The 10245-nt window shown below is 39.1% G+C and overlaps 1 protein-coding gene across 10 annotated transcripts in view; it reads right to left on the reverse strand.

Annotated features, from left to right (window-relative positions):
- The window catches only part of dock7 (dedicator of cytokinesis 7), a 192555-nt gene extending 183142 nt beyond the window's left edge, over positions 1-9413 (reverse strand). For 4 of the 10 annotated variants that reach the window (XM_063064095.1, XM_063064090.1, XM_063064088.1 and 1 more), the window contains exons 1-2: positions 9174-9413; positions 5938-6040 (exon numbers count right to left, since the gene is read on the reverse strand). In XM_063064095.1, the coding sequence (XP_062920165.1) occupies positions 5938-6040; positions 9174-9334 (264 nt within the window). In that variant the 5' untranslated portion in view covers positions 9335-9413. The remainder of the gene's footprint in view (positions 1-5937; positions 6041-9173) is intronic. The other 6 variants (XM_063064096.1, XM_063064092.1, XM_063064091.1 and 3 more) reach the window with 2 other exon arrangements.
- Between the last annotated feature and the right edge of the window lie 832 nt (positions 9414-10245).

Consider the following 10245-nt stretch of genomic DNA (forward strand, 5'->3'; position numbering starts at 1 on the left):
TTAGGACTGTATTCTTTAAGATGTAGAAAATTGAGAGGAGCTTTGATAGAGGCATACAAAATTATGGGGTGTAGATAGGGTAAATGCAAGCAGGCTTTATCTGTGTGGTTGGGTGGGACTACAACCAGAGTTCATGGCTTAAGGGTGAAAGGTGAGAAGTTTGAGGGGAACATGAGGGGAAACTCAGAGGGTCGTGAGAGTGTGAAATGAGCTGCCAGCACAAGTGGTCCACGTGAGCTCAATTTCAACGTTTAAGAGAAGTTTGAATAGGTACCTGGATAGTAGGGATATGGAAGGCTATGGTCTCAATGCAGGTCTTCGGGAATAGGCAGTTTAAATGGTTTTCCGCATGGACTAGATGGGCCAAAGGGCCTGTTTGTGTACTGAACTTCTCTATGACGCTATGAAATACAAATCAGACTGCAGTTCAATTCACAACTGATATAATGTGAGCTCCTGGGACTTACTGGATTAATTATTTCAATACTTCTTTCACATTTTCAATCACTTATTCTACTAAAATCATGAATAGTTACTGCACCACGCAGAGAATAATTCACTATTTCCTTTCACGTTCAAGAACTAATATGGAAATCTTCTGCTGTTCCACTATCAGTAATCAGTACCACCCAGTATAATTTTGAAAACAGGGCAGACCAAGATGGGAGCAATATTAAATCTTCCTTCATGGCAAGTCAGTAAGATCAAAGTTGATAATATATACAGTACTAAATTACCAATCTAGAAACAGTCCATCTTGATACATTTCAAATCATAGTCAGCGACGTCAACCAGGCTTGTTTGAGGAAAACTCTGCCCAATTACCGTCAGCATATAACCTACAGCACCAGAGGTCTCAACATATTAGACCACTGTTATGCTAAGGTAAGGACAGCCTACCATTCCTTGCCCAGACTGCATTTTGATAAATCGGCTCACTTGGTTGTCCTTCTCCTACCCACACACAGCAGAGGTTAAAGAGCAAAGCTCCAGAGATTAGGACAACGAAGAGGCGGTTGTGGGAGGCAAAGGAGTGGCTATGGGATTGCCTCGAGTCTCTGGACTGGCCGTGTTCAAGTGACATGGGAGACACGTGAAAACAGCAAGGCCTCAATCATGGGCAAAGTTATCCCAACCACTGAGCACAACTACAAACGTTTGTACTTGAAACATCGCAGGAAAGGAGCATCTATCATCAGGGACTCTCACCACTCAGGATATGTTCTTTTCTCACTGTTGCCATTGAGACCAAGGTACAAGAGTCTTAGGAATCGCACCACCAGGCTTAGGAATAGTATCTACCCCTCAGCCATGAGGCGCTTGAACCAGAGGGGATAACTTCACTCGCCCCATCATTGAAATGTTCCCACAACCAATGGACTCACTTTCAAGGGCTCTTCATCTCATATTCTTGATATTTATTGTTTATTTATATTATTGTTTCTTCTTTTTGCATTTGCATAGTGTGTTGTCTTCTGCACTCTAGTTGAACTCCCTAGTTGGATGGTCATTCACTGATTCTGTTAGTTACTATTCTATAGAATTGTTGAGTATGCCCACGAGAAAATGGGTTTCAGGGTTGGTTATGGTGACATACACGAACTTTGATAATAAAATTTACATTGAACTTTGATAATTTGTTCACTAGTTTTGGACCAAACTGAAATCAAAGATGGACGCTAAACAGCTGTGGCAGGACTTACACAACAATTTCTTACAAGGTGAAATCAGGCAGCATAACTGGCAACGGCATGTAATTCCCAGATAAGCTCCATGCCTTTTGTACACATTTTGTTAAGGAGAACTACCATACAACCACACAAACCTCACATCTCAGAATGACCATATAACTTCAGTCTCTAAGGCCAATGCCCGGGCATTCTTCAAGAGGGTGAATCCACAGAAGGGAGACTGGTCAAGACAGGGTTATTTATATAGGCATCTGTTAGTCTCATGAGACCATGGATTTGTGCCTTGGAAGGGTTCCAGGGCGCAGGCTTGGGCAAGGTTGTATGGAAGACCAGCAGTTGCCCATGCTGCAAGTCTCCCCTCTCCATGCCACTGATGTTGTCCAAGGGAAGGGCATTAGGACCCATACAGCTTGGCACCGGTATCATCGCAAAGCAACGTGTGGTTTAGTGCCTTGCTCAAGGACACACACGCTGCCTCAGCCAAGGCTCAAACTAGTGACCTTCAAATCACCAGACGAATGTGCCAACACAGGGTACCTTGCTGAGTACTAAGGATCCGTGAGGAACAACTAGCTGGAGTATTTACAGACAAATTCAGCCTCTCACTTCTACTTCCACCAGCTTTAAAGAGGCATCTTTTGTACTGGTGCCTAAGAAATGTGGTGACCTACCTCAGTAACTACTGTCTGGTAGCACTTACTATGGTATGAATCATTTCCTGCCTCAGGGATGAATGGTCTACTTTGGGGGAAATCAGTGGTGGAGAGAGTTAGAAGCTTTAAATTCTTAGGGATTAACATATCAGATGACCTGCCATGGGCTCGACACATAGTACACCATATGTACGCCAGCATTTTTATTTTCATAGACGGCTAAGGGGGTTTGGCTTGTCATCAAGCACACTAACAAACATCTGGACATGTACTGTTGAAAGTCTCCTTACTGGTTGCATCATGGTCTGGTACAGCAATTTGAATACAATAAGAGCAGAGTGTATTGGACTCTGCCTAATACATCAGGGGTACATTCCTCCCCACTATTTGTACTATTTACAGAAGGCAACATTTACCATTAAAGATCCCACCATCCAGGCCATGCCATTTATTCGCAACACCATTGTGCAGGAAGTGCAAAAGCCTGAAATCCCATACCACCAGGTTCAAGAAGAGCTACTTCCCTTAAACCATTTGGTTCTTGAACCAACCATCAAAACTCTAATCACAGCACTTTAACAACACTTTGATCACCTTGAACTAAAACTGACTTTTTATTTTGTGTGCTTGTAAATGTATGTTTTTCATTCTAGTGAATGCTGCTTATATGCCTGTGGTGCTGCCGCAAGTAAGTTTTTCATTACATCTGTGTGTAAACGTACTTGTGTATATGACAATAAACTTGACTTTGACTCCATAGTTCGCAGCAGCATCCACAGTTGAAACAAGAAAATAAACTCACTAATTGTTTGCATTTTTGCACAGGACTTGGTTGCTGGTGAGCTATGCAAGGGAAAGATCATGTTTGCCCATGAGGCCACCCACATTCAGATACTCAGCTCATCTGATTCTGAGAATCATAGCTGCTGACAGAGATTGGGTATCATCAGGAAAAGGTGTGGAGCTGTTTCAGGAGAAACCCAAATCACAGATTAATTCACAGATCAATATTGATTGTAGCCCTACTACTTAAGCTGCTTATTGTACTGTTGTCATTTGTTTCACCTGCCCATTCAGCCCCGAGAACATTATTCGATTACAGTCCGTACTTTGATTCCCTTTTGATTTAAATAATATTTTACAAAAATTACAAACGTAAATAAATGAACACAGAACAATTTTGTGGGCTGCATGTTCTCCAAAGCAGAAGGATTCCAATGCTTGCACCATCTTTTGGTTCTGCTCAATGCCTATTTCAATTGAAATACACTTAAGTATTACCTATTAAACGAAGCAAGCTACCAACATATCCAGTCACCTCCCAGAATGACAAAGTGACCGTTGGCAGGTATTTGGGTGCATATGACCAAACCATCCTGTATAAGAGCACAGAGAAACAAGGGACATTTCAAAGCCACAATAATACTGTAAGCAGCTTTTTTTTGGCAATGTATTTTTTTGTTAAATAGGCAGCAAAAACTTTCACATGTTTATCACTTTCATTATGTTGTGACCATGATGGTACACCTTGTCAAATCATATCACAACTATTATAATTAATCTCTGTTTACCAGTGTTTTCTTTGCTTAAGGTAGCAGCTGAATATAACTAAAAATAAGTCTATATTGAATAAAAATCAAATTAAAAATGCAAACACAGAAGCTTTAAGAACACTATCAGGATCATCCTTCAAAAATCAAGGTCTAAAATAAATTGCCTTTTGATTTCCTCCTTTACCTCCATAAATTGTATACTTTTCCCAAAAGGGGAGTTTCCAATCAACATTTCTTTGCAGCCTTAATTTAAAAGCCAATTGAATTTTTTTGTTTTTGAAAATCGGGATTTATGAAAAGTCAAAGCCACCAAAATTATCTAAACCCATTTAATGCAAAGGATCCAAACAATATGCATGTTCAAACTCCATGGTCAAAGTGAGGGATTTTACACCAGTGAATGAAATGTTTTATTTTGGACACATTCTCAACATGAAACTCTCCAGTTTTAATTAACTGCATAATTTAAGATTCCCTTGAGGATATTGATTTATCCTCAAGCAGCATCTTTTCAGCCCTGCTTTACCACTTATAATGACTTCTTCACCTATCAAAAATTACATTAAGATAAATAACTGGAACATGTGATAAAAACATAAACCACTTATCTGCAACAGTTTAACATACCAAAGTCACCAAATGAACAATTCATTAAACCAAAAACAGATTATTATGGAAACACGCTGCGGTTACTTAGCATTCGGAATAGAGAACAAACACGTTAGCACATTCTTCTTCAGAATAGATAAAAAGACTTGATTAAAATTTTTGTTCCTTTCATTTTTCATACAGAACAGAGACAGATGTATGGCAGGCAAGTCATCCAAAACTCATTTTAGCTTCTCCAGTATAAAGATGACAACACAAGCAATAGATACAACAGACAATGTTATTAATCTCGCAATACTGACAGAGTTTAAAGCTTAAATATTAAGCATTTTTCCACATGTTCCCTGACTTCTCCTTTACTTTCACCTTTGCATTATTATTTCTCATATTAACTTTACTGTTAGCAATTATTGTTTGGTTCATGAAAGTGTGACTTTGCATTATATATGATTTCATTATCACTTATTCACAGACCCAGAATTGAACAAGCAGCTGTGATTTAAAAACGGATGAAATAAACTTCAACTTCTGTGAAGAAACTGGTTGATTATTCTGTTGTTCTTTACATAATCTCCCTTAGGGCGAAATAGCCATGTAATTATTTCCAAGATCAAAAATATAAAAGGAAACAATTCTTACGTAACAATAACTGACATCTTTTTCCTTCTTCCTCTGAAGATTTAATTATATGCTGGGTATTGTAACTTGGGATTTTGACTGGAATTTCTACTGAACTTGGCCCAAGTATCATCTTAAAAGTTGAAATTTTGGCAAAGCCTAACAATGAGCTATCCGATTATCGCCAATCTGATTTTCCTCTACTTTACAAAGATATCTAACCAGCACATGACAGAGGTAGTGTAGAAGACATCAACTTTAATTAATTTAAAGGCACAAAACAAACACAAGACTACATTTAAGGCAATACTCATAAAATCATAGAAATCTACAGCACATTACAGGCCCTTCGACCCACAATGTTGTGCCGACCATGTAACCTACTCTAGAAACTGCCTAGAATTACCCTACTGCTTGATAGCCCTCTATTTTTCTAAGCTCCATGTATCTATCTAAGAGTCTCTTAAAAGACCCCATTGTATCCACCTCTACCACTGTCACCGGCAGTGCATTCCACGCACCCACCACTCTGTGTGAGAAACTTACCTTTGACATCTCCCTTGTACCCACTTCCAAGCACCTTAAAACTATGCCCCCTCATGTTAGCCATTTCAGCCCCGGGAAAAAGCCTCTGGTTATCCACACGATCAATGCCTCTCATCATCTTATACACTTAAATCAATCCTACTCTTGTATGACCATTGGCTCATTACCAAGAAAGGTCAAATTTAATAAATAGCGTGTTCATCAAACAAAAGACCACCAATTCTGAGTGTTCCAGTACACTTTATCTTTTTTTAAAAATGAACTTACTGAATGGTGAGAAATATTTGCCCCCAGGGTGAGGTTTTTGAGCAGCTGTGGAGAGCTGCCATACTGCCCAGAGATCTGTTTCCTTACTTCTGCTGCCACAGTTCTAGAGAAAGAAAAAGGACTTCAGTTCAATTTAGTGTCAGGAATCCCACTGAACACCAGTTAATTAAAACACATCAACCATCAGCACAGATGGTCTAGTAGAATGTAATGATGACAACAAAAGTCAATGTGAAATTTTAAGATTAAATATTGAAGATTAGTTTTATTTCTCACATGTACATCAAGACATCAAAACATACATTGGAATATGTCAAGCAACACACATCAAAGTTGCTGGTGAACGCAGCAGGCCAGGCTGCATCTCTAGGAAGAGGTATAGTCGACGTTTCAGGCCGAGACCCTTCATTAGTCCTGACGAAGGGTCTCGGCCTGAAACGTCGACTGTACCTCTTCCTAGAGATGCCGCCTGGCCTGCTGCGTTCACCAGCAACTTTGACGTGCGTTGCTTAAATTTCCAGCATCTGCAGAATTCCTGTTGTTTGGAATATGTCATTTCACTTAGTGACCAACATAGTACGAGGATACGCAGGGGGAAGTTCACAAGTGTCGCCATGTTTCTGGCACCAGCATAGAATGCCTACAACTTACTAACCTGCACATCTTTGGCATACAGGAGGAAACCAGAGCATCCGGAGGAAACCCACGCCGTCGCAGGGAGAATGTACAAACTCCTTACGGACAGTGGCAGGAATTGAACCCCAATCACTGGCGCAGTACAGTGTTGGACTAACTACCACACAAATGTGCTGCCCTGTTTGACCTGTCTGAGTGCAAAACTGGAGTACTACACATCTTTGCTCAAAGTAATTATCCACTTCATGACCAGAAATAAATTTGGAAAATTTGCAAATAACTCACAGAAAATCAGATCAACGTCTCATTATTCTGAGCAATTCTTTCAGTATCTGTGAGCTGATGTAAACAAAATCTTTACAAATAATTATATAACACTGATATTAATCAAAATGTACAGAAGATGATAATGATTCTCCTACCTTTCAGATTAAAAAGATAAACAGTATTTATCAATAACACTGATTCCGCCAATGAATTTGAAGCAGGACAGAGCAAATCACTCATAGCAAAAGACTATTTTACAGCAGAAGCATCAATTTAGCAGAAAATAGGATATATTGAAAGATCCAAAAACCACAGCATCTTTTCCCAATAAAAGCCACATATTTTCTCCAAAGGGGAAAAAAAATCATGAATTGGAGATAATTGCATAAATTCAATTTGTTCACCAAGCTTCAATGCAAAGGGAACTATCCAATCATAATAACTGCCTGACAATTGCAATGTCACTTTCAGACAAAATAAAACTGTTAAATCATTATGAAGTAACCACACTGCTCAAAATGCTGCTGAATTTTGCCGATCATCCAGAGGTCTGGGTGACAGAAAAAAGAGTGGGAGTTGCAAGAATTACATTCAGTGAGTGGAAAAGATGCAACAATGTGATTCTACAAATTTTAATTTAGCTAAAACTCTAGCTTGACTGAAATAATGATCAAAACTAATGATGCTAAATTAAATAAAACTTGTAAAACAACTTTTGAACTTTGAACTTTAAAAGTTGGCACGGTATCGGTTACACTACAGCCCAATTATATCACATTTGCATCACAACAAAATTAGAAGGTTCCTTAAATCAGAGATACAGGCCCCAAGTAAAAATTGCATCACAACTGGACTATTCGGGTCTTCAGTAACATCCTTTTGAGCTCGGGAATATCTTTACATTTCCATAAATTAAATCCACCAGCCACAAAAGAGGTAATGACTGGTAGCAGACATAATTTAAATTGTGCTGAAACTCCCATCCTTCCTAATTTTCACTGCATGCAAAAAAATACTGTGTTTGTCCTTGATTATGTTTACATAACTTTTAAGAATTGTATTTGAAACAGATACGCAACTCAATTTGAAGTTTAATTTATTAGATTTTGAAAACTATTATAACTTCTGTTCCTTCTTTTATAAATTATAATATGTCTGGAAATTATCTTCTAAATATTATAACCAAAATTCAAAGGATTGTTGCAACAAATTTCTTATGGAAATTAGATATTTTTGAAAATATGTAAATAAAAGTTTATATTCGTGTGTAACTATGACTGGAACACCACAGATTGTTCTGAGGCATTAATCTTTCAAACAATGTAAAATAAAATGGTTTGTATTTTAACGTAATCTTAATAAACTCCAAAACCTGGGTTTCACAGTGGATGTCTAGCCCAAAGTAAAGCTAGCAAATCCAACTGGTATTCCACTTTGCAAAAGAAACCTAATTACGAGATGTTATCTGTAAAACTGCATTCTGAACTCCAAACAGTAATATTGGCTCATAGTATCATGAAAAATGCGGCACAGGAATCCAAAGCTGAGCGCTCGAAATGACTGCGAATGTGTGAATGTCTCATTTCAACAAATTAATTATATTTTCACTTTAAAAAATTGTTGTCCCCAAATGCTGTACACCAGAACCAGAAGAGATTACAGAGTTTACACTGATTTAATGTAATATATAAATTACATAAGGCGGTAGTTTATATTTAATATCTAGTATCTAAAGGATGTCACTGAGGCAACGCAAACATCATCCATAAGTTATGCACTTCCATAAGTCAGTATAAGACATTTGTTTCAGAATTACAATATTTATTTGTGGGTGTTATCATTTGCAATACCACATTCAGAAGCAGGGATTAAACTTTTATTTGAATTAACATATTAGTGCCGCTTTAAATATGCAATCTGGAATTTCATCCGATGGGTCGCATCGGGTCCGGCGCTACGCTCTCTCCGGAGTATGCACTATTCCACCCCAATATAACAGCAGCTGGCATTGTCGCGTTACATGCAGCAATGAATGCCATTGGAAACTCCCCATACTGATTTAACTGTAATCAATTTATCGTTCTGTGCAGCATCGCGCATTGTTTATTTTTCGAAATAATCTGTCCCCTTAATTTTGCTCTATTGATTGCAACACATTTGAGATTGCTGCTACGCTGTATTAAAAGCTGCATTTGTGTTCGCTGCTGCGGGACCTACAAAGCGGGGCTAGGCCGGGCTGAGCGAAGCTGACGAGGCGGTCTAGCCTCTCCGGCCAACCAGCCCGTCGCTAACTGTTCACAGCAGAGCCAAGCAAACAGAAAGAAAAGCTTTACCTGCTAATTTTCTGGGCGAAGGCGCGGCGCTCAGCCATTTGTACCAAGAGAAAAAAAGTGAGAGGGCGGTGGCGCAGAGCAGAGCCCCCAACCGTAATACACCGGAGAGGGCGGCGGTACCGTAATACACCGGAGGGAGAGGGTCTGCCACCGTAATACATGGAGAGGGCGCCGGCTACTGTAATATATCAGAGGAAAAGGAGATCCAGCATGTAACTACCCATTCCACGGCCTCACTTTAAAAAATCAGAAGGCCTGATTTACTACAACACATCGGAAGTTCAGAGGCAGATGTGCTAGTATAGGAGGGTGGTGTTGATGGGATTTATTACCCGAGGCACCAGAAAGGAATGTAGATTATGTTGCTCCGGGGAAATACTTTCAAAGGGTAATGACTACTGAAATATGGGAGAAAGCAATACTTCTGCGCACAGTAATAATCGAGATATACTTTGCTTAAGTTATTAAAGAGGCCTTCTGGTTTTCTTCAAAAGGTGTTATAGAATATTTCCCTCTCCCTTTAGAACCAGATTTGTCTTCCCTCCCCCCCATCCTATACAAAAGGAAACTTTGCCAACAATGCAGCAATTCCTCGATGTTGTGCTCTGTCCTGTGGAAATTTGGAAAGCCAACTTGAATCTAAAAATCACAAGTTCTAAAATTGAGAGCATAGAGCCAAACCATACCTGACAATCTGGTAACTATTGGGACATTCATTGATGATTGAACAATATTTCACATTCACAACTATGCAGACAATGAAAATGTGCCCACATGTATTGTGTGTTGCAAGACTTTGACAATGTCTTGGTTTAGAGTGGTGAATGGAAATCAACAGTAATTCCAAACTGTAGTATCCATGGTTGAAAAGCGAAAATTGCAGATGCTGAAATTTTGACATTTAAACAAACTGCTGGAGAAAGGCCGCAGATTAGACAGCATCTGTGGAGATACAGCTGATGTCTTTGGCTTCACTGCTTAACCATACTTCCCCCCCTTCACACAGAAAATTAGCAGGTAAATGTTTTCATTCCTGTTAAATGAGTGGTCATTAACTAGAGAGGCAGTAGTT

The sequence above is a fragment of the Mobula hypostoma genome, chromosome 12, assembly GCF_963921235.1.
Source record: "Mobula hypostoma chromosome 12, sMobHyp1.1, whole genome shotgun sequence".
NCBI classification, from domain to species: domain Eukaryota; kingdom Metazoa; phylum Chordata; class Chondrichthyes; order Myliobatiformes; family Myliobatidae; genus Mobula; species Mobula hypostoma.